General features: G+C 44.5%; 1 protein-coding gene across 1 annotated transcript in view; it reads left to right on the top strand.

The window, feature by feature from the left end:
* CNTNAP5 (contactin associated protein family member 5) overlaps nucleotides 1–25,763 on the top strand; it is a 251,802-nt gene that overhangs the window by 75,459 nt on the left and 150,580 nt on the right. The window contains exon 4 of the mRNA XM_077273262.1: nucleotides 17,394–17,541. Coding sequence (XP_077129377.1) covers nucleotides 17,394–17,541 — 148 coding nt within the window. The remainder of the gene's footprint in view (nucleotides 1–17,393; nucleotides 17,542–25,763) is intronic.

Genomic DNA, 25,763 nt, shown 5'->3' with positions numbered 1-25,763 from the left:
ATCCGCCCCCAATTGATTTGTACTGGGGGCAGTTACGTAATATCCAGCCACGGGCATTATAGTGTTCACAGAGCTTTGCAGCTCCAGAACTGAGCGTTTCCATCCGCCTCTGACAGCGGTAACAGCTGATTGGGGGTGCAGGGTGTCGCACCCCCACTGATCAGACATTGATAACCTAGTCTAAGGATAGGCCATCAATGTTAAAGACCCGGACAACTCCCTTTAAAGGGAACCTGTCACCCCGTTTTTTGAAGATGAGCTAAAAAAAGCGTTAAATAGGGGCAGAGCTGGGCGTTACATTAGTGTCTTTGTGTGCCTTTATTACCCACTTATGCTGCTGAAATACCTTTGTAAAGTCGCCGTTTTCTGCTGTCACTCACGCCGGTCTGGTCCTATGGGCGTGGTGACAGCGCTGTTTCTCCCCCAGATCAGGCTCATCATTCCGTTGGTGGCGTAGTGTTGTGCGCATGTCCAACAGAGAATATCCAGTGCCCAGGAGATGAAAAAGAGCGCGATCTGCGCTATTCAGCCGTTTACCGGTGGGCGCGGCCATCTTTCTGTGGCAGCGTGTGCGCAGATGGAGCTCTCTGCTGCCCGGGGCTTCAGGAAAATGGCCGCGGGATTCCGCGCAAGCGCAGATGGAGATTGCGGCGCCCATTTTCCTGAAGCCCCGGGCAGCAGAGCGCTCCATCTGCGCACACGTGGCCACAGAAAGATGGCCGCGCCCACCGGTAAATGGCTGAATAGCGCAGATCGCGCTGTTTTTCATCACCTGGGCGCTGGATTCGCCTTTTGGACATGCGCACACCACTACGCCACCAACGTAATGATGAGCAGGATTCTGGGGGAGAAACAGCACTGTCACCACGCCCATAGGACCAGACCAGCGTGAGTGACAGCAGAAAACGGCGACTTTACAAAGGTATTTCAGCAGCATAGGTGGGTAATAACGGCACACAAAGACACTAATGTAACGCCCAGCTCTGCCCCTATTTAACGCTTTTTTTTAGCTCATCTTCAAAAAACGGGGTGACAGGTTCCCTTTAAGAACAAGATAATTTGAAACATGTAGGTGATGTCACTGTACTGTACCATACAACTGTCGTCATGATTTTAAATAATTTTTGAATAATGAAGCTTTTTACATTCAGAAGTGCTGGAGTGATTAAGAAGATCTCTGGTTCTTATGGATGTTGAGCAAAGCTCCTTGTATTGGGTGAAGAAGAGCAATGGCGGCTCTGACCAATTTTACAGTTTCTTTAAAAAAAATCTTTTTGACAAAGCCTCCTCTGAAGCCTCCAGTCACTCAACAACCACATTACAAAGTAAATGTCTAAAACAATCCATGATTCCCTGGACAGCTATTTCCCACCTCTCCACAACCCACCATCATTTCACGTAACATTACAGATCCCAGAAGAGATTCAGTGCTGTCTCCATATTTGTACAGAATAAAATCCGCTGCTAACCACTGAGCCAACGTGGCTCCCATCCAGCCTGATTATAATTACAGATACTGTTTCCCCACAATTTCCCAGGAAGAAAGATAACAATCAGGAGAAGAGCTTGGCTCCTCGTCTTCAGAATCCAGAGAAGTTTTTGTATCCAGCATTTAATTGCAATTCTTGGTAAAACACTCGTCCCTTGAAAAGATTAATCACAATCAATAGATTGCAACAAATGTTTCCATCGCTGACATTCTTCTCACTTCCAGCAGCTTCTGTGCATAAATATTTTGTCTCCCGCATGCTTTGCATTGAATTAGAGGGATTAGAAGATTTTCGGAATATTTGGAAGCTGCTGAGCGAGCTGGAAGCACCTTGTACCCGGCTTCATCAGAAGCTCCTCGAGAGCTGTCTGCTCTGTATGCATCTCCTGTGGTAATGTAAGTGACAGATGCAGTACCGCAGGATCCGGGCCCATCATCCCGACTCTCAATCAGTGCGGCCTTTACACACGATTCTAGGGCTGCGCACAAATATTCACAAACGCTCACATCTGTCTTCAAAGCTCTGATCAAAGGACACCAGGAGAATATACCGTAATTTCTACACACAAGTCTTTGAAGACTTTGTAATAAACATGGAGAAAATAGCAAATATTGCTGTAACCTGCATAACACAGGTCAATAATGCCTGGTGCTGATATAATGGGGCAGATTTACTGTCATAGCGGTTCATGATAAATCCGGCGGATCACGTCACAGTATTTGATGTCACTTTATAGACTATTGGTGAAGAAAGAAAAAGAACACAAAAATTGAGCTTGACTTGAGTTGGTACACATGAACAGTATAAACGCATTTTCACATTGGCCACAAAACATATAAAACCTACAAGAGAAAAAGTGAGCAAAAACCCTGCTGTAACCAAGTAAATAAAAAGCAAAAAAGTGCATTTAAATAACAGAGTTTTTAGTAAAAAATTTTAAATAAAAAAATAGCACCAAAGCCGTCCCACTGCGTCGAGGTAACTCTGATCGGGACAGTCCTACACTGTCTAATATTAAAACCTTACCATGCATCAATGTCGACCTCAGTGTGAATGAGGGCAGACAACAGGACTGTCCTGATCAGAGTTACCTTGACGCGGTGGGACGGCTTTTGTGCTATTTTTTTTATCAAAAAAAGTGTTACTAAAAACTCTGTGTTATTTAAATGCACTTTTTTGCTTTTTATTTACTTGGTTACAGCAGGGTTTTTGCTCACTTTTTCTCTTGTAGGTTTTTTATTGGTGAGAAAGGTTGAACTTGAAGGACTTAAGTCTGTTTTCAACCGATGAAACAATGTAACTACTGTGACTATGATTAGAGATGTTAAGTATTCATCTGAGTTGAGTTTGCCCATGAATACACATTCTTTAGGCTTCTCAGGACCCCAGAAAAGAGGGTCCGAAGAGCAAAGAGTGACTAGAGGGAGGAAGTGGAGCTCTCGACAGTTAGTTGCCACCGCAGGACAGCAGAGTATAAGCTTTTATTATTTTATACGCTTCATAGACCTACAAAGAGTGATGCAAAGTAGTAGCCGGCTGGTCGCCATTTTCAAGGATTTGGGCTTTTCCAAATTCCCCCCAGAAAAATCAGATTCTGGAAAACCTTTTAGATCAATTGATATCAATTTCAGTTTGTTGTGAATCCATTTGTTGATGTTTTATTGTAACAGATGAACGTTCTGTATTTGTGTCACTATTTGTTCCATATTTAGTGCTGTCTGTGCAGTAAGTCTGACTTGTGATATTTGCGGGGGTTTTACACCTTGTACTCGATCTTATCATGAATCCCCCAATATGTGACATTTTTATACATCTAATAGGATGTTACATTCATTGACTTCTTTGTTCTGTGACGTTTTTGTTCTCTGTTTTGCATTATGTAATATGTTGTATTTTTCTAGTTTTTTTTTCAGCTTTGTTACTTTCTTTGACTTGTTTTGCTTATCACCTTTTATTGAAATCATGTTGCTCCTCCATAATTGGTGTCATACAGGAATCCTCTCCTCTGATAACAATGTATCCGGCTCCTGTGTCTTGCACTGTTTGCAGGTCACTATCCTTTACCTCCAGATTCTTCTCTACTTTGCTCCTTATGTGTCTTAAGAAGCTTTTTTATTATTATTATTATGGAGCTCATTTGTGTGCAACCGAAAATCTTGTGCCGCACATTTATCTCAGCTCCTTCACGTTTCATACGGTGAGATGTTAAAATATGTGCACCCAACTTAGCACCGAGCCAAATCGGGAGAGAAAGGGGCTTCATGGTGGAATAATAGATCCCAGTATAGCAGCAAAGGTGACTAGTCTGAAGAATATCAACCACATGTAAAAAAAAAAATCTGACACGATCAATGATAATTGAAAATCATTGCAGCTTTTCCTCAATTCTGATGCAATGTTTTATATGTTCTAGTGAATCTTCAGATTTTATCTCCATTTTTTTAATTTTTTAATTCATTGATCTATATATCAGTTATAGCTTGTTTTACACAAAGCTCCAAATTCCCTACAAAGAGAATAACATGAGCACATTCTGACTTCCGGCAGCCACCAGTAGAGGGAGCTTAGGAGCTTGCTGCATACTGTGCACTCATTGGCTTCTTTTATGCATCAGTACACCGTGAGTTCTATAGCTCCCTCTAGTGGCAGCTTTAGGCAACTAGAATATTATTGTTTTTCTATGGCTCAGCAGGGGATTCTGAGCTTTGTAGATAAAAAAAAAATGTGCCGTAGATGTGATAGGAGGCACTTTCTTTCCACACAAGCTTTGGGAAGTCGATTCCATTACACTGGTCCATTAGAGGATCACATTAATGCTCTAACATAAAGTGGTCTATCACAATGATGGGTTATAAAATGAAAAATAAAAGATTAAGCCAAACTTTAATAATGCTCCTTGCACCTTTGATGAGGCTGTTAGATTACTAATATTGCGGTAAGTTCAGGATTCTGATTCTAGACTAAACTGCAATCACAGTAAATTCCATTAATATCCATTAAGCAGCATGGGGCTGTCACAGCACAGAAAATTGATGCCTTTTCACAGCAATTGCCCTGAATTAATTATTTTAATTTGCATAAATAGAGGAATGTTAACTCCGTGACTTATTTGTATAAATGCAAATAGATTTTATCATTGCATAGCCTATCGATTCAACGTCCTGAGAATATGGGGGGTCATTACTCCAAAAATACAAAAGAATTCATTCTTACATTCCACAAATTACATAGTAACATAGTTAGTAAGGCCGAAAAAAGACATTTGTCCATCCAGTTCAGCCTATATTCCTATATTCCATCATAATAAATCCCCAGATCTACGTCCTTCTAAAGATCCTAATAATTGTATGATACAATATTGTTCTGCTCCAGGAAGACATCCAGGCCTCTCTTGAACCCCTCGACTGAGTTCGCCATCACCACCTCCTCAGGCAAGGAATTCCAGATTCTCACTGCCCTAACAGTAAAGAATCCTCTTCTATGTTGGTGGAAAAACCTTCTCTCCTCCAGACGCAAAGAATGCCCCCTTGTGCCCGTCACCTTCCTTGGTATAAACAGATCCTCAGCGAGATATTTGTATTGTCCCCTTATATACTTATACATGGTTATTAGATCGCCCCTCAGTCATCTTTTTTCTAGACTAAATAATCCTAATTTCGCTACTCTATCTGGGTATTGTAGTTCTCCCATCCCCTTTATTAATTTTGTTGCCCTCCTTTGTACTCTCTCTAGTTCCATTATATCCTTCCTGAGCACCGGTGCCCAAAACTGGACACAGTGCTCCATGTGCGGTCTAACTAGGGATTTGTACAGAGGCAGTATAATGCTCTCATCATGTGTATCCAGACCTCTTTTAATGCACCCCATGATCCTGTTTGCCTTGGCAGCTGCTGCCTGGCACTGGCTGCTCCAGGTAAGTTTATCATTAACTAGGATCCCCAAGTCCTTCTCCCTGTCAGATTTACCCAGTGGTTTCCCGTTCAGTGTGTAATGGTGATATTGATTCCTTCTTCCCATGTGTATAACCTTACATTTATCATTGTTAAACCTCATCTGCCACCTTTCAGCCCAAGTTTCCAACTTATCCAGATCCATCTGTAGCAGAATACTATCTTCTCTTGTATTAACTGCTTTACATAGTTTTGTATCATCTGCAAATATCAATATTTTACTGTGTAAACCTTCTACCAGATCATTAATGAATATGTTGAAGAGAACAGGTCCCAATACCGACCCCTGTGGTACCCCACTGGTCACAGTGACCCAGTTAGAGAATAAACCATTTATAACCACCCTCTGCTTTCTATCACTAAGCCAGTTACTAACCCATTTACACACATTTTCCCCCAGACCAAGCATTCTCATTTTGTGTACCAACCTCTTGTGCGGCACGGTATCAAACGCTTTGGAAAAATCGAGATATACCACGTCCAATGACTCACCGTGGTCCAGCCTATAGCTTACCTCTTCATAAAAACTGATTAGATTGGTGACAGGAGCGATTTCTCATAAACCCATGCTGATATGGAGTTACACAGTTATTCTCATTGAGATGAGATGATGCATCGCATGATTGATGATGCATTGGCTGAAGGGTTTGTAGACTTTTGCAAACTACAAATGTTTTTGCAGCTCAAATAAAATATGAAATGGTTTTTCAGATATGAAAATGTGCATGAGACCTGGAAGGCTGAGTTTACTCAGTTTTTTTCCAGGAGTTTTTGTAATTATAAAATGCTTGGAAATCTCATCCTGTTCACTTTTATAGGAAACCCATTTTGCTATTCATATGCAGAGGTTTTTTTTCCTGGAGAGGTAATGAAAAACACATTGTGGAAAATAAAAATACATTTCACTTCTTCTAAGGAATTTGTTTCAAACAGTGAACTGTCCAATAAAAAGTCTGCAAAAAACTGTTCTGGGAAAAAAAAACATTTCCAAAAACGACACAAAGAAGACGCGTTTCCTGAAGCTCGTTGTTTCTGATTGTCTGAAAAGATGTGAACATTTCCTAAAATTTCAATTCATATAAGAATGAGCTAAAGGAAGAATGAACAAAAGAATTCACAAGACCCTCGTCTCTACTCCGTGACCACCGGACCAGAGCCCCGTGACTTTCCTCCAACCTGCCGGTATCCTCCTATCCTGATAGTAAGCCCCTGAATCTTATCTTTGCGCCATGATGGATCCTTGAAGTTGTGCTGAACCTTTGAATTGGAAAAAGTGCTGGGGACAGAGGAGTAAAAAAGGGACTAAGGGGTCTGGAGGAGGGACAGAGAAGTCTGGAAGAGAAGACAGAGGGGTATGGAGGATCGGGCGGTCAAGATTAGTCAAGATAAGGGGTTTGGAAGAGACGGTAGGGGAGTCTGGAGGAGAACAGTGAGGTCTGGAGGTGTGGGCAGAGCAGTCTGGAAAAGGAGAAAGGAATCTGAATGGGGACACAAGACTGGAGGAAGATGGAGAATGGAGAAAAGGGATCTGAACGAGCGGGCATGGGATCCTGGAGAAGGACAGTGAAGTATGGAGGAGAAGAACACTGGAGTCTGGAGGATGACAGAGGAGACAGGACAAGGACAAAGGAGTCTGGAGAAAAGCGCACAAGAGTCTGAAAGAGATGGCCTAAGAGCATGGAGAAGGACCAAGGAGTCTGGAGGAGGAGGACACAGCAGTCTGCAAGAGAAGGACAGATGAGTCTTGAGGAGGACACGACTGAAAAAAGACAGAGCAGTGTGGAGGAAGAGAAGAGAGGAGTCTGGAGGAAGAGGACAAAGGAGTTTGGAGGAAAAGGATGGAGGAGTCTGGAGGAGGACGGAGGAGGACGGAGGAGTGTGGAGGAAGAGTACATAGGAGTCTGGAGAAGAGAGTAGAAGAGTCTAAAAGCGGGTACATGGGAGCCTGAAGAAGGGCAGTGAAGTCTGGAGGAGAACAAAGGAGTCTGGATGAAGACAGAAGTCTGGAAGAGGACAAAGGATTCTGGAGGAAGCCAAGGCGGTGAAACGCGCGTCGAGGCCTTTATCCTGACAGCACGCCTGCACTCCTGCTAAGATTTCCCAAGGTATGAGCCATGATTAGCAGAGATTGATGATTTATTACTTTGGATCGCAGTCCTGCTTTCTGTCAGCTACTATCAGAAGCACTAGTGGACTATCGGTAGGCGATTTAGCCCAGTTATTTCCTGAGCACGTCCTCCCTATATATTATCGTCCCATATATGACGGGTTAGCTCAGTGCATTGCAGGTGTTGCAGCAGGATAATCAGGTTTGTTACCAGTGTACCTATACCACCTTGATAACAGCTATGGACACTGCTTATTTTTTAGCTGCTATCATTCATCCACTGTATATTTTGTTTATGTGAATGTAGATTTTTTTAAATAAAATTTGTTATACTTTATCATTAACCCCCATTCTGGCATGGATTTTGTGCACAATGACATTGTGAACAACGGTATATTGTTCTGACATTATTTATTGATCCACTACCTTGCCCGTTTTGTAGGTTTATAAGAGGACAAAGGAGTCTGCAGGAGGATGACGGAGGAGGAAGACGGAGGAGGATGGAGGAATCTGGAGGAGTCTGGAGGAGGAGGACAGAGGAGTCTGGAGAAGGAGGATGGAGGATTCTGGATGAGGAGGATGAAGGAGGAGGATGGAGGAGTATGGAGGAGGAGGACGAAGGAGTCTGGAGGAGGAAGACGGAGGAGGACTAAGGAGTCTGGTGGAAGAGGACAGAGAAGTCTGGAGGAGGAGGACAGAGGAGTCTGGAGCAAGAGGACAGAGGAGTCGGAAGGAGGAGGACAGAGGAGTCTGGAGAAGGAGGATGGAGGAGTCTGGATGAGGAGGATGGAGGAAGAGGATGGAGGAGGAGGACGAAGGAGTCTGGAGGAGGACGGAGGAGGTCTAAGGAGTCTGGAGGAAGAGGACAGAGGATTATGGAGGAGGATGACAGAGGAGTCTGGAGGAGGATAGAGGAGTCTGGAGGAGGAGAATGGAGGAGGAGGAGGACGGAGGAGTATGGAGGAGGAGTATGGAGAAGGAGGACGGAGGAGTATGGAGGAGGAAGACAGGAGTCTGGAGGAGGAGGACAGAAGAGTATGGAGGAGGAGGAAGAAGGAGTATGGAGGAGGAAGATGGAGGAGTCTGGAGGAGGAGGACAGAGGAGTATGGAGGAGGACGAAGGAGTATGGAGGAGGACAGAGGAGTATGGAGGAGGAGGACAGAGGAGTATGGAGGAGGAGGGCAAAGGAGTATGGAGAAGGAAGACAAAGGAGTCTGGTGGAGGAGGATGGAGGAGTATGGAGGAGGAGGAGGAGGACGAAGGAGTATGGAGGAGGACAGAGGAGTCTGGAGGAGGAGGATGGAGGAGTCTGGAGGAGGAAGACCGAGGAGTCTGGAGGAGGAGGACAGAGGAGGATGGAGGAGTATGGAGGAGGAAGAGGAAGAAAGAGTATGGAGGAGGAAGACGGAGGAGTCTGGAGGAGGAGGACAGAGGAGTATGGAGGAGGAGGATGGAGGAGTATGGAGGAGGAGGATAAGGGAGTCTGGAGGAGACTGAGTAGTCTGTCAGCGTCCCTCCCATAGTGAAGACATGAATGAAGTCCTGGGAAGGAGAGGATGGGGGAAAGCGAGGAGAGCGCTATCGAAGTATAATAAATGAGTAGATGTAACTTGGTGAGGAACGTGCAGCTGGAATCTTGCTCACCTGGTGTGATTGTACAAGGAGGCACAACACTGGGAAAAGTGTGCAGACAAGGGTGATCCTTCCCCGGTATGCTGCCCGTCTGTAATAACGTGGGGATGATCTTCCTCTCCTAGAAAAAATTTCCCTCCACGTGGATGTAGTGAATGATGAGGTTTCAGGCGCTTCCTCCAGAGGATCCTTAACCCAACGGCTATATAACCCTCTTATTCCCAGTTGGGACAAGGATCCTCTGAAGGAAGCGCCTGGAACCTCGTTATTCACAATGCAGAAGACATGAGCATTGGTCCGGGCGTTCCCATGGATGGAGGAGTTGGGGGAGACGGTTGTTGGACGAGAGCTTGTTCTTCCGGCGGCGGTCTGATGTATATGGCGGCTTTACTCTTCGCTTTCTACCCTTCTATATTGGCAGGCGGCCTACAGACAGTAGAAAAGATGAATGCTTCACCCCACAAGGGTTCCCTCTGTCCTTCCATTTTCTCCAACTTTAGAAACTTTTTCCTTTCCTATAATGATTTCTTCTACATTCTCATTACTATGTAAGAGTCAATGATACGTCCAGCGATAGATAAACACATAAAGACGTCTAGACTCTTCTAATCTGTTACGTGAGACGTTCTGCGGTTTTACGACTCGATGAATAAATGGAAATTCTCGTAGATGTGGCTTCTGCAATGTTAAATTGGATGTTTTATTGTCTGATGACTTCTAATTGCAGCGATAGACTCTGATTAATGTGGTGAAACCAATGAAAAAAATCACTAAATAACACATTAAATAAAGAAAAGTTACATTAATCTAACGGAATATCACATGGAAAGGACCATTATTATTCATCTGTAGTGATTGTCGTGGCACCGGAGCTCTGGTTGTACTCGGCTTAGGTTGTAGCAGAGTACAAAGGTGTATGGGGGAATCGGAAGCAGAACGCAACATGTGTAACAAGACCTGCAAATACTAACAGGAGCGGTCTCCTCACATGGGCCAAAGGCATTCTCCAGGACACTTCTGACTACTTACTGCTTGAAAGCTCTGTGCTTCCTTTACCTCCTGCAAATTTTAGCTTCTCTTTATGTGCCCCCTAGTGGTGGCTGTGGGCAGCCAGGATTTTATTGTGTGACTCTATGTAAAAAAGAGCAGGAGATTTGGAGCAATTTACCAGGAGAGCAGGGGCGGACACTGACAGCTTGGGGCCCCGAGCAAGAAATGTGTCTGGGCCCCCCTCCTTTTACTAAGGGACTGTGCTATACATAATAAGTGAGTACACTATATACTAAGGGACTGTGCTATACATAATAAGTGAGTACACTATATACTAAGGGACTGTGCTATACATAATAAGTGAGTACACTAGATACTAAGGGACTGTGCTATACATAATAAGTGAGTACACTAGATACTAAGGGACTGTGCTATACATAATAAGTGAGTACACTAGATACTAAGGGACTGTGCTATACATAATAAGTGAGTACACTATATACTAAGGGACTGTGCTATACATAATAAGTGAGTACACTATATACTAAGGGACTGTGCTATACATAATAAGTGATTACACTAGATACTAAGGGACTGTGCTATACATAATAAGTGAGTACACTATATACTAAGGGACTGTGCTATACATAATAAGTGAGTACACTATATACTAAGGGACTGTGCTATACATAATAAGTGAGTACACTAGATACTAAGGGACTGTGCTATACATAATAAGTGAGTACACTAGATACTAAGGGACTGTGCTATACATAATAAGTGAGTACACTAGATACTAAGGGACTGTGCTATACATAATAAGTGAGTACACTAGATACTAAGGGACTGTGCTATACATAATAAGTGAGTACACTATATGCTAAAACACTGTGCATCCAAGACCGATAAAAATAAGAAATACAGTGGCCTTCACCAGTTTGAAAGCAAATATTCAGTCCTTTATTACACCCTTCACGGTGTGTTCAAGGTGATCACTGCTGCTTCTCATGTCATCACTTGTTTTGTGTGTATTTTGTTAAACACATTGTTCACACTAAACACAACTATGCATTTCGAATAAATCTACTTATCCTGTACTGATCCTCAGTTGCATCCTGTATTATACTCCAGAGCTGCACTCACTATTCTGCTGGTGCAGTCACTGTGTACATACATTACATTACTGATCCTGAGTTACCTCCTGTATTATACTCCAGAGCTGCACTCACTATTCTGCTGGTGCAGTCACTGTGTACATACATTACATTACTGATCCTGAGTTACATCCTGTATTTTACTCCAGAGCTGCACTCACTATTCTGCTGGTGCAGTCACTGTGTACATACATTACATTACTGATCCTGAGTTACATCCTGTATTATACCCCAGAGCTGCACTCACTATTCTGCTGGTGCAGTCACTGTGTACATACATTACATTACTGATCCTGAGTTACATCCTGTATTATACCCCAGAGCTGCACTCACTATTCTGCTGGTGCAGTCACTGTGTACATACATTACATTACTGATCCTGAGTTACATCCTGTATTATACCCCAGAGCTGCACTCACTGTTCTGCTGGTGCAGTCATTGTGTACATACATTACATTACTGATCCTGAGTTACATCCTGCATTAGGCTGTGTGCACACGTTGCTGATTTATCGCGTTTTGTTCGCCTTTTTTTGTGATAAAAAGGCTATAAAACCGCAAAAAAACAGCATACAATATGCATCCCATCATTTAGAATGAATTCCGCATGTTTTGTGCACATGATGCGTTTTTTTACGTGAAAGGAGAAATCCTGACGTGTGCACATAGCCTTATATTCCAGGGCTGCACTCACTATTCTGCTGGTGCAGTCACTGTGTACATACATTACATTACTGATCCTGAGTTACCTCCTGTATTATACTCCAGAGCTGCACTCACTATTCTGCTGGTGCAGTCACTGTGTACATACATTACATTACTGATCCTGAGTTACATCCTGTATTTTACTCCAGAGCTGCACTCACTATTCTGCTGGTGCAGTCACTGTGTACATACATTACATTACTGATCCTGAGTTACTTCCTGTATTATACCCCAGAGCTGCACTCACTATTCTGCTGGTGCAGTCACTGTGTACATACATTACATTACTGATCCTGAGTTACATCCTGTATTATACTCCAGAGCTGCACTCACTATTCTGCTGGTGCAGTCACTGTGTACATACATTACATTACTGATCCTGAGTTACATCCTGTATTATACCCCAGAGCTGCACTCACTATTCTGCTGGTGCAGTCACTGTGTACATACATTACATTACTGATCCTGCGTTATATCCTGTATTATACCCCAGAGCTGCACTCACTATTCTGCTGGTGCAGTCACTGTGTACATACATTACATTACTGATCCTGAGTTACATCCAGTGTTATTCTCCAGAGCTGTACTCACTATTCTGCTGGTGCAGTCACTGTGTACATACATTACATTACTGATCCTGAGTTACATCCAGTGTTATTCTCCAGAGCTGTACTCACTATTCTGCTGGTGCAGTCACTGTGTACATACATTACTGATCCTGAGTTACTCCGGGATTATTCTCCAGAGTATAATAGTAGTTATATTCTTGTACATAGGGGCAGTATTATAGTAGTTATATTCTTGTACATAGGAGCAGTATTATAGTAGTTATACTCTTGTAAAATGGCAGTATTATAGTAGTTTTATTCTTGTGCATAGAGGCAGTATTATAGTAGTTATATTCTTGTACATAGGAGCAGTATTATAGTAGTTATATTCTTGTACATAGGGGCAGTATTATAGTAGTTATATTCTTGTACATAGGAGCAGTATTATAGTAGTTATAATCTTGTACATAGGAGCAGTATTATAGTAGTTATATTCTTGTACATAGGGGCTGTATTATAGTAGTTATATTCTTGTGCATTGGAGCAGTATTATAGTAGTTATATTCTTGTACATAGGGGCTGTATTATAGTAGTTATATTCTTGTACATTGGAGCAGTATTATAGTAGTTATATTCTTGTACGTCGGAGCAGTATTATAGTAGTTATATTCTTGTACATAAGGGGCAGTATTATAGTAGTTATATTCTTGTATATAGGAGCAGTATTATAATAGTTATATTCTTGTGCATAGGGGGCAGTATTATAGTAGTTATATTCTTGTATATAGGAGCAGTATTACATCTATAATATAACGCTGGGAGCATCACTCTGTCCGAAGCCTTTATAGACTGCGCAAGCGCAAGCGCCGGTGCAGTCTGGACCCCACAGAGTGACCCTCCCAGGAGATCGCGGTATGCGTAAGCGCTGAACGCACACCGCGATCTCCAACGGAGAAGCAGGGACGAGCCAGGAGGGTGAGTATGCAATACTTACCTGTCCCGTTCCACCGACGCAATTCCGGGCCATGAATGTCCCCCTGCTCCCGGAATCGGCGCCTGCGCAGTCCGCGCTTTCCGGCGCCATTTTCTTGAAGACACACTGCGTGTCTTCAAGAAAATGGCGCCGGAAAGCGCGGATGTCTGTGACGTTCAGTTCAGAGGGCGCGATGACGCGCTTAATGCGCGCCGCCCTCTGACTGAACAGTCACAGCCAGAGGACCCGGAAGACGGAGCGGTGGAACGGGGGACAGGTAAATATAGCAAGTGCCGGGGGCCTGAGCTAGCGGCGACTCCGGCACCTGACCCCCACAGCGCGCCGGTGTCCCCGCCTGCTCAGGCCCCCAGCACAGCCGCCCGCACTCTCAGCACCGCCACGCACAGCCGCCCGCACTCACCACTGCCACGCACAGCCGCTCGCACTCACCACAGCCACGCACAGCCGCCTGCACTCACCACCGCCACGCACAGCCGCCCGCACTCACCACCGCCACGCACAGCCGCCCGCACTCACCACCGCCACGCACAGCCGCCCGCACTCACCACCGCCACGCACAGCTGCCCGCACTCACCACCGCCACGCACAGCCGCCCGCACTCACCACCGCCACGCACAGCCGCCCGCACTCACCACAGCCACGCACAGCCGCCCGCACTCACCACTGCCACGCACAGCCGCCCGCACTCACCACCGCCACGCACAGCCGCCCGCACTCACCACCGCCACGCACAGCCGCCCGCACTCAGCACAGCCGCCCGCACTCAGCACAGCCGCATGCACTCACCACAGCCACGCACAGCCGCCCGCACTCACTACCGCCACGCACAGCCGCCCGCACTCACCACCGCCACGCACAGCCATCCGCACTCACCACAGCCACCCACAGCCGCCTGCACTGAGCACAGCCACGCACAGCCGCCCGCACTGAGCACAGCCGCCCGCACTGAGCACAGACGCTCCCACTGAGCACAGACGCTCCCACTGAGCACAGCCGCCCACACTGAGCACAGCCGCCCGCACTCAGCACAGCCGCCCGCACTCAGCACAGCCGCCCCCACTGAGCACAGCCGCCCACACTGAGCACAGCCGCCCACACTGAGCACAGCCGCCCACACTGAGCACAGCCGCCCACACTGAGCACAGCCGCCCACACTCAGCACAGCCGCCCGCACTCACCACCGCCACGCACAGCCGCCCGCACTCACCACCGCCACGCACAGCTGCCCGCACTCACCACAGCCACGCACAGCCGCCCGCACTCACCACCGCCACGCACAGCCGCCCACACTCACCACCGCCAAGCACAGCCGCCCACACTCAGCACAGCCGCCCGCACTCAGCACAGCCGCCCGCACTCAGCACAGCCGCACTCGGGCAGTAGAGCCGGAGAGAGAAAGATGGGAGCAACATATGGCAGAATGGAAACAGGAACAGGCAGAATGGGTGCAGCACATTACAACAGAATGGGGGCACAGGATGGGAGCAGCACATGACAGAATGGGGGCGCAGGATGGGAGCAGCACATGACAGAATGGGGGCACAGGATGCGAGCAGCACATGACAGAATGATTGCGCACGATGGGAGCAGCACATGACAGGATGGGGGTGCAGGATGGGAGCACATGACAGGATGGGGCGCAGGATGGGAGCAGCACATGACAGGATGGGGGGCACACATGACAGGATGGGGGAGTAGGATGGAGCAGCATATGACAGGATTGGGGCGCAGGATGGGAGCACATGACAGGATGGGGATGCAGGATGGAGCAGCACATGACAGGATGGGGGCGCAGGATGGGAGCACATGACAGGATGAGGATGCAGGATGGAGCAGCACATGACAGGATGGGGGCGCAGGATGGAGCAGCACATGACAGGATGGGGGCGCAGGATGGGAGCACATGACAGGATGGGGATGCAGGATGGAGCAGCACATGACAGGATGGGGATGCAGGATGGAGCAGCACATGACAGGATGGGAGAGCAAGATGAGAGCAGCACATACCAGGATGGAGGCCATATACCAATATAAATGCTCGCCACCCGGGCGTAGAACGGGTTCAATAGCTAGTTAGCTATATTCTTGTACATAAGGGGCAGTATTATAGTAGTTATATTCTTGTACATAGGGGCAGTATTATAGTAGTTATATTCTTGTACATAAGGGGCAGTATTATAGTAGTTATATTCTTGTATATAGGAGCAGTATTATAGTAGTTATATTCTTGTACATAGGGGCAGTATTATAGTAGTTATATTCTTGTGCATAGGGGGCAGTATTATAGTAGTTATATTCTTGTGCATAGGGGGCAGTATTATAGTAGTTATATTCCTGTATATAGGAGCAGTATTACATTAGCTATATTCTTGTACATAAGGGGCAGTATTATAGTAGTTATATTCTTGTATATAGGAGCAATATTATAGTAGTTATATTCTTGTATATAGGAGCAGTATTATAGTAGTTATATTCTTGCGCATAGGGGGCAGTATTATAGTAGTTATATTCTTGTGCATAGGGGGCAGTATTATAGTAGTTATATTCTTGTATATAGGAGCAGTATTATAGTAGTTATATTCTTGTATATAGGAGCAGTATTACATTAGCTATATTCTTGTACATAAGGGGCAGTATTGTAGTAGTTATATTCTTGTTCATAGGGCAGTATTATAGTAGTTATATTCTTGTACATAAGGGCAGTATTATGTAGTTATATACTTGTACATAGGAGCAGTATTATAGTAGTTATATTCTTGTACATAGGAGCAGTATTATAGTAGTTATATTCTTGTACATAGGGGGCAGTATTATAGTAGTTATATTCTTGTACATAGGGGCAGTATTATAGTAGTTATATTCCTGTACATAGGGGCAGTATTATAGTAGTTATAGTCTTGTACCTAGGGGGCAGTATTATAGTAGTTATATTCTTGTACATAGGGGCAGTATTATAGTAGTTATATTCTTGTACATAGGAGCAGTATTATAGCAGTTATATTCTTGTACATAGGGGCAGTATTATAGTAGTTATATTCCTGTACATAGGGGCAGTATTATAGTAGTTATATTCTTGTACATAGGAGCAGTATTATAGTAGTTATATTCTTGTATATAGGAGCAGTATTATAGTAGTTATATTCTTGTACATAGGGGCAGTACTATAGTAATCATATTCTTGTACATAAGGGCAGTATTATAGTAGTTATATTCTTGTACGTAGGGGCAGTGTGATAGTAGTTCATAAGGGGCAGTATTATATTAGTTATATTCCTGCAAATAGAAGCAATATAAGAGTCGGTATTATATGTTATATTCTTGTCCATATTAATTACATTTTTGTACGTAGAAAGCATTGCTATTATAGTAGTTATAACCTCATACAGGATAAACAGTTTGCAGTTTTTTCAGCATTTTGTGGCGTAATGTGAAGGACATTTAGAATTGAAGGCTTTTTTGTGCTATCAGCTGTGTACACTTTTCTCACCACTTAACCCAGAAACGTTTATTATGTTACTGAAATAACTATCATGTGTGACAGGAATTTCTCTACAATTATTGCACACTTTCCTGCCTGAATAGATTCTGAACACATCAGAATGGAGTTTTTAAAGGTCATTCTAAATTAACCGGCTGAAGCGTGTTGGCAATTTAAATTCTGTAAATTCCTTTCATTCTCTCATTTTCTAATTTGTTCTCGAAATCAGATCAATGATCAGGAGAATAGTTTAATCTCCAACTACTTTCTAGCCTTCTTATGCTGCAGACGTTATCTATTTATAAAGTCATAACTTGGTTTTTAATTGTTACATTGTATCAACAGGAGTTTCCAGGAAATACTAATGCCGATAGTGTGGTCACTCACAAGTTCCAGCATTCCATTAAAGCCAGATTTCTACGATTTATTCCCTTGGAGTGGAATCCTAGTGGTAGTATTGGAATGAGGATCGAGGTGTATGGCTGCTCATACAGTAAGTTTTCTAATTTTTGAAAGCTATTAAAAGAAGGGTAAATATTATAGAATTATATGCAATCTAAGGCTTCTTAAAGGATTTCTCCAATGCAGGTGAAAATTAATGCCTAGTGCCGTTCTCGCAATAATAGTGTTGTCTTATGGGCCAAATGTAATATAATAACATTTATTAATGCAATGTCAAAGATTGCTAGCGTGATTTAAGCACAAGTCTTCAAAATATAGTCCATAGATTGATTTTCTCTATCTCGCACTCTTCAGAGGTGGAGCCAAACATTTTTAGTTTTCATAGATGAAGTATCCATATGCAGTACTCTTCATTGGTGGAGCCTTCCTATCTCCTACTCTTCACAGGAGGAGTTAGCTATCTTGTTCTCTTCATCGGTGAAGCCTTTGCATCCTGTACTCCACATAAGGGCTCCTTCTCACTTGCATGAAATACGGCCGAGTCTCATAGGTTAAAACCCGGCTCTGCCGCTGGCACTTGGGAGTGGAGCGTGCACACTCTTCATAGTTGAAGCCTCCTTATTCTGTACTGTTCATTGGTGGATCCTCCCTTTTCTGTACTATTCATAGTAGTAGCCTCGCTGGAACCTTCTCATTCTGTAGTCTTCATAGCTGGAGCCTCTTTGCCCTGTATTATTCATAGGTGGAGCCTCTTTGTCCTGTACTATTCATAGGTGGAGCCTCTTTGTCCTGTATTATTCATAGGTGGAGCCTCTTTGTCCTGTATTATTCATAGGTGTAACCTCTTTGTCCTGTATTATTCATAGGTGTAACCTCTTTGTCCTGTATTATTCATAGGTGGAGCCTCTTTGTCCTGTATTATTCATAGGTGGAGCCTATTTGCCCTGTATTATTCATAGGTGGAGCCTCTTTGTCCTGTATTATTCATAGGTGGAGCCTCTTTGTCCTGTATTATTCATAGGTGGAGCCTCTTTGTCCTGTACTATTCATAGTTGGAGCCTCTTTGTTCTGTACTATTCATAGGTGGAACCTCTTTGTCCTGTACTATTCATAGTTGGAGCCTCTTTGTCCTGTATTATTCATAGGTGGCACCTCTTTGTTCTGTATTATTCATAGGTGGAGCCTCTTTGCCCTGTATTATTCATAGGTGGAGCCTCTTTATCCTGTATTATTCATAGGTGGAGCCTCTTTGTGCTGTATTATTCAAAGATGAAGTCTCTTTGTCCTGCATTATTCATAGGTGGAGCCTCTTTGTCATGTACTATTCATAGTTGGAGCCTCTTTGTCCTGTATTATTCATAGTTGGAGCTTCCTTGTCCTGTACTATTCATAGGTGGAGCCTATTTGTCCTGTACTATTCATAGGCTGAGCCTCTTTGTCCTGTATTATTCATAGGTGTAGCCTTTTTGTCCTGTATTATTCATAGGTGGAGCCTCTTTGTCCTGTATTATTCATAGGTGGAGCCTCTTTGTCCTGTATTATTCATAGGTGGAGCCTCTTTGTCCTGTATTATTTATAGGTGGAGCCTCTTTGTCCTGTATTATTCACAGTTTGCGCCTCTTTGTCCTGTATTATTCATAGGTTAGGCCTCTTTGTCCTGTATTATTTATAGGTGGAGCCTCTTTGTCCTGTATTATTCATAGGTGGAGCCTCTTTGTGCTGTATTATTCAAAGATGAAACCTCTTTGTCCTGTATTATTCATAGGTGGAGCCTCTTTGTCCTGTATTATTCATAGGTGTATCCTCTTTGTCCTGTATTATTTATAGGTGGAGCCTCTTTGTCCTGTATTATTTATAGGTGTAAACTCTTTGTCCTGTATTATTCATAGGTGGAGCCTCTTTGTCCTGTATTATTTATAGGTGTAACCTCTTTGTCCTGTATTATTCATAGGTGGAGCCTCTTTATCCTGTATTATTCATAGGTGGAGCCTCTTTATCCTGTATTATTCATAGGTGGCACCTCTTTGTCCTGTGTTATTCATAGGTGGAGCCTCTTTATCCTGTATTATTCATAGGTGGAGCCTCTTTATCCTGTATTATTCATAGGTGGCACCTCTTTGTCCTGTATTATTTATAGGTGGAACCTCTTTGTCCTGTGTTATTCATAGGTGGAGCCTCTTTGTCCTGTATTATTTATAGATGGAGCCTCTTTGTCCTGTATTATTCATAGGTGGAACCTCTTTGTCCTGTGTTATTCATAGGTGGAGCCTCTTTGCCCTGTATTATTCATAGGTGGAGCCTCTTTGTCCTGCATTATTCATAGGTGGAGCCTCTTTGTCCTGTATTATTCATAGGTGGCACCTCTTTGTCCTGTATTATTTATAGGTGGAGCCTCTTTGTCCTGTATTATTCATAGGTGGAGCCTCTTTGTCCTCTATTATTCATAGGTGGAGCCTCTTTGTCCTGTATTATTCATAGGTGGAGCCTCTTTGTCCTGTATTTTTCATAGATGGAGCCTCTTTGTCCTGTATTATTTATAGGTGGAGCCTCTTTGTCCTGTATTATTAATAGGTGGCACCTCTTTATCCTGTATTATTCATTGGACGGAGACTCTTTGTCCTGTATTATTCATAGATGGAGCCTCTTTGTCCTGTATTATTCATTGGACGGAGACTCTTTGTCCTGTAGTATTCATAAATGGAGCCTCTTTGTCATGTATTATTCATAGGTGGCTGTTATGAACTGGTGGTTTAGGAGCAACATGGGACGAGCTCTGGAGGAGGTGGTACCTGTACTAACCGCAGTTCCTGAGCTTATCACAACACTAGAAGTAGCCGTGGGATGTTCCTGTCACTCCCTAGACACCTCGTCACAGCCGGAGGACTAACTGTTGTGAACTCTGTTTCTGGACTCCCTCTTGTGGTCACAAGTGGTACTGTGTGAGTGCTGTCTTTCTGCAGGTTTGTGACTGGCATCAGCTGTCTCGTTATCTGTGGGCTGGTTTTCTATTTAAACTCACTTGGACTCTCAGTCTATGCCTGCTGTCGTTGTATTCAGTGCTATTCTGATTGCTCCTGTCTACATCCGTTATCAGTCTCTCCATGAGAAGCTAAGTTCTGTTTGCTTATTCTTGCTCATCTATGTTCAATATGTTTCCTAGAATATTATGAGTTTTGTCCAGCTTGCTAATATGTGATTTCTCTGCTTGCTGGTAGCTCTGGGGTGCTTAGTTGCTCCCCCCACATCGTTAGTTGGTGTGGGGGTTCTCGCATTCTCTGCGTGGATATTTTTGTATAGGGTTTTTTACTGACCGCACAGATCCCTTGCTATTTTCTGCTATCTAGTGTTAGCGGGCCTCATTTGCTTAACCTGTTTCATCTCTGCGTTTGTCTTTTCCTCTTAACTCACCGTTATTATTTGTGGGGGACTGTTCTATATCTTTGGGGTTATTTCTCTGAGGCAAGTGAGGTCTTACTTTATCTCTAGGGGTAGTCAGTTTCTCAGGCCGTGAAGAGACGTCTAGGATTTCAGGAAACGTTCCACGGCTACCTTTAGTGTGTTTGGTTAGGATCAGGTTTCGCGGTCAGTCCAGTTACCATGTCCCCAGAGTTGTCCTATTATCTCTGACTTAGCTGGTTAGATTTGTGATCCTAAGCCACTGGGATCATAACAGTACAGCAGGCCTGAAAAGTGTTTAATGCATCGCAGAAGTGGGATAAGAGAAGTCCTGAGTACAATTTTTTTTTTTTTTTCCCCTCTCCCTTTGCGGCAGTCTGTCCAGCTTCTCTCATCCCCTTAATCTCTGGGTGGCTTTGAGTTCAGCTGCAGACATGGATATTCAGAGTCTGACTTCTAGTGTGGATCATCTTGCTGCAAGGGTGCAAAGCATTCAGGATTTTGTTGTTCACAGTCCTATGTCTGAGCCAAAAGTACCTATTCCTGAGTTTTTTTCTGGAGATAGATCTCGGTTTCTGAATTTTAAGAATAATTGTAAATTATTTCTTTCTTTGAGACCTCGTTCCTCTGGTGATTCCGCTCAGCAAGTTAGAATTGTTATCTCCCTGTTACGTGGCGACCCTCAAGATTGGGCCTTCTCCCTGGCGCCGGGAGATCCTGCATTGCTGAATGTGGATGCGTTTTTTCTGGCGCTTGGATTGCTTTATGAGGAACCTAATCTTGAGAACCAGGCAGAAAAGGCCTTGCTGGCTCTCTCTCAGGGCCAGGATGAAGCTGAGGTGTATTGTCAAAAATTTCGGAAATGGTCGGTGCTTACTCAATGGAATGAGTGTGCCCTGGCTGCAAATTTCAGAGAAGGTCTTTCTGAAGCCATTAAGAATGTTATGGTGGGGTTCCCCACGCCTGCAAGTCTGAATGACTCAATGGCTTTGGCCATTCAGATTGATCGGCGTTTGCGGGAGCGCAAATCTGCGCACCATCTGGCGGTGTTTTCTGAACAGAGACCTGAGTCTATGCAATGTGACCGAATTCTGACCAGAATTGAGCGGCAAAATCATAGACGTCAAAATGGGTTGTGCTTTTACTGTGGTGATTCAACTCATGTTATCTCAGCATGCTCTAAGCGCGTAAAAAAAGATCGCTAAATCTGTCACCGTTGGTACTATACAGCCTAAATTCATTTTGTCTGTTACTTTAATTTGTTCTTTGTCATCCTACTCGGTTATGGCTTTTGTGGATTCAGGTGCTGCCCTGAACCTGATGGATTTGTCGTTTCCCAGGCGCTGTGGTTTTGTCCTGGAGCCTTTGGAATTCCCTATTCCACTGAGGGGTATTGATGCTACACCATTGGCTGAGAATAAGCCTCAGTATTGGACTCAAGTGACCATGTGCATGACTCCTGTACATCAGGAGGTGATTCGCTTTCTTGTGCTGCATAATCTGCATGATGTTGTCGTTTTGGGTCTGCCATGGCTGCAGGCCCATAATCTAGTTCTGGATTGGAAAGCTATGTCTGTTTCAAGTTGGGGTTGCCAGGGGATTCATGGCGATGCTCCTTTGGTGTCAATTGCTTCTTCCACTCCTTCTGAGGTCCCTGAGTTTTTGTCGGGCTACCAGGATGTATTTGATGAGCCCAGATCCGGTGCCCTGCCTCCTCACAGGGATTGTGATTGTGCTATAAATTTGATTCCTGGTAGTAAGTTCCCTAAGGGACGACTTTTTAATTTGTCTGTACCAGAACATGCCGCAATGCGGAGTTATATAAAGGAGTCTTTAGAGAAGGGACATATTCGCCCGTCCTCCTCCCCTCTTAGTGCAGGATTCTTTTTTGTGGCTAAGAAGGATGGTTCTCTGAGACCTTGTATAGAATATCGTCTTCTAAATAAAATCACGGTCAAATTTCAGTATCCTTTGCCATTATTATCTGATCTGTTTGCTCGGATTAAGGGGTCCAGTTGGTTCACCAAGATAGATCTTCGTGGTGCGTATAACCTTGTGCGTATTAAGCAGGGGGATGAATGGAAAACAGCATTTAATACGCCCGAGGGACATTTTGAGTACTTGGTGATGCCTTTTGGACTCTCTAATGCTCCTTCTGTGTTCCAGTCCTTCATGCATGACATCTTCCGAGAATATCTGGATAAATTTATGATTGTGTATCTGGATGACATTTTGGTCTTTTCTGACGACTGGGAGTCCCATGTGAAGCAGGTCAGGATGGTATTTCAGGTCCTGCGTGCTAATGCCTTATTTGTGAAGGGCTCAAAATGTCTCTTCGGAGTACAGAAGGTTTCCTTTTTGGGTTTAATTTTTTCTCTTTCTACTATTGAGATGGACCCAGTCAAGGTCCAGGCTATTCATGACTGGACTCAGCCTACATCTGTTAAGAGTCTTCAGAAGTTCTTGGGTTTTGCTAATTTTTACCGTCGCTTCATCGCTAATTTTTCTGGCGTGGTTAAGCCCTTGACGGATTTGACCAAGAAAGGTTCTGATGTGACTAATTGGTCTCCTGCGGCAGTGGAAGCCTTTCGGGAGCTGAAGCGCCGGTTTTCTTCAGCTCCAGTATTATGTCAGCCTGATATCTCTCTTCCTTTCCAGGTCGAGGTGGATGCTTCTGAGATTGGAGCAGGGGCTGTTTTGTCGCAGAGAAGCTCTGATGGCTCTGTGATGAAGCCTTGTGCCTTCTTTTCAAGAAAGTTTTCGCCTGCCGAGCGGAATTATGATGTTGGTAATCGGGAATTGTTGGCTATGAAGTGGGCATTTGAGGAGTGGCGACATTGGCTCGAAGGAGCTAAACATCGTGTGGTGGTCTTGACTGATCACAAAAATCTGATTTATCTCGAGTCTGCCAAGCGCATGAATCCTAGACAGGCTCGTTGGTCGTTGTTTTTCTCCCGTTTCGATTTCGTGGTCTCGTACCTGCCTGGTTCGAAGAACGTGAAGGCTGATGCCCTTTCTAGGAGTTTTGTGCCTGACTCTCCGGGAGTTTCGGAGCCGGCTGGTATCCTCAAAGAGGGAGTGATTTTGTCTGCCATTTCCCCAGATTTGCGACGAGTGCTGCAGAAATTTCAGGCTGAGAGACCTGACCGTTGCCCACCAGAGAGACTGTTTGTCCCAGATAGATGGACCAGCAGAGTTATTTCCGAGGTTCATTCTTCGGTGTTGGCAGGTCATCCTGGGATTTTTGGTACCAGAGATTTGGTGGCTAGGTCCTTCTGGTGGCCTTCCTTGTCGCGGGATGTGCGTTCCTTTGTGCAGTCCTGTGGGATTTGTGCTCGGGCTAAGCCTTGCTGTTCTCGTGCCAGCGGTTTGCTTTTGCCTTTGCCTGTCCCGAAGAGGCCTTGGACGCACATTTCCATGGATTTTATTTCAGATCTTCCAGTATCTCAGAGAATGTCTGTCATCTGGGTGGTGTGTGATCGTTTTTCCAAAATGGTCCATTTGGTGCCCTTGCCTAAGTTGCCTTCCTCCTCCGATTTGGTTCCTTTATTTTTTCAGAATGTGGTTCGCTTGCACGGCATCCCTGAAAATATTGTGTCTGACAGAGGATCCCAGTTTGTGTCCAGATTTTGGCGGATTTTTTGTGCTAAGATGGGCATTGATTTGTCTTTTTCGTCGGCCTTCCATCCTCAGACGAATGGCCAAACCGAGCAAACTAATCAGATGTTGGAAACTTATTTGAGATGTTTTGTTTCTGCTGATCAGGATGATTGGGTGACTTTTTTGCCATTGGCCGAGTTTGCCCTTAATAATCGGGCTAGTTCTGCTACTTTGGTTTCGCCTTTTTTCTGCAATTCTGGTTTTCATCCTCGTTTTTCCTCGGGTCAGGTTGAGCCTTCTGACTGTCCGGGGGTGGATTCTGTGGTGGATAGGTTGCAGCAGATTTGGAACCATGTGGTGGACAATTTGAAGTTGTCACAGGAGAAGGCTCAGCGCTTTGCCAACCGCCGTCGCAGTGTTGGTCCCCGACTTCGTGTTGGGGATTTGGTATGGCTGTCTTCTCGGTATGTTCCTATGAAGGTTTCCTCTCCTAAATTCAAGCCTCGCTTCATCGGTCCTTATAAGATTTTGGAAATCCTTAACCCGGTGTCTTTTCGTTTGGACCTCCCAGCATCATTTGCCATTCATAATGTGTTCCATAGGTCTTTGTTGCGGAGGTATGTGGTGCCTGTGGTTCCTTCTGTTGAGCCTCCTGCTCCGGTGCTGGTTGAGGGCGAATTGGAGTACGTGATGGAGAAGATCTTGGATTCTCATATTTCCAGACGGAGGCTTCAGTATTTAGTTAAGTGGAAGGGCTATGGTCAGGAGGATAATTCCTGGGTTGTCGCCTCTGATGTTCATGCGGCCGATTTGGTTCGTGCCTTCCATGCGGCTCATCCTGATCGCCCTGGGGGTCTTGATGAGGGTTCGGTGACCCCTCCTCAAGGGGGGGGGGTACTGTTGTGAACTCTATTTCTGGGCTCCCTCTTGTGGTCACAAGTGGTACTGTGTGAGTGCTGTCTTTCTGCAGGTTTGTGACTGGCATCAGCTGTCTCGTTATCTGTGGGCTGGTTTTCTATTTAAGCTCACTTGGACTCTCAGTCTATGCCTGCTGTCGTTGTATTCAGTGCTATTCTGATTGCTCCTGTCTACATCCGTTATCAGTCTCTCCATGAGAAGCTAAGTTCTGTTTGCTTATTCTTGCTCATCTATGTTCAATATGTTTCCTAGAATATTATGAGTTTTGTCCAGCTTGCTAATATGTGATTTCTCTGCTTGCTGGTAGCTCTGGGGTGCTTAGTTGCTCCCCCCACATCGTTAGTTGGTGTGGGGGTTCTCGCATTCTCTGCGTGGATATTTTTGTATAGGGTTTTTTAC

This window comes from Ranitomeya variabilis, chromosome 7 (genome assembly GCF_051348905.1).
Source record: "Ranitomeya variabilis isolate aRanVar5 chromosome 7, aRanVar5.hap1, whole genome shotgun sequence".
Lineage (NCBI taxonomy): Eukaryota > Metazoa > Chordata > Amphibia > Anura > Dendrobatidae > Ranitomeya > Ranitomeya variabilis.
The sequence above is the reverse complement of the archived record's forward strand: the minus strand, read 5'-3'. Positions and strand labels throughout refer to the sequence as shown.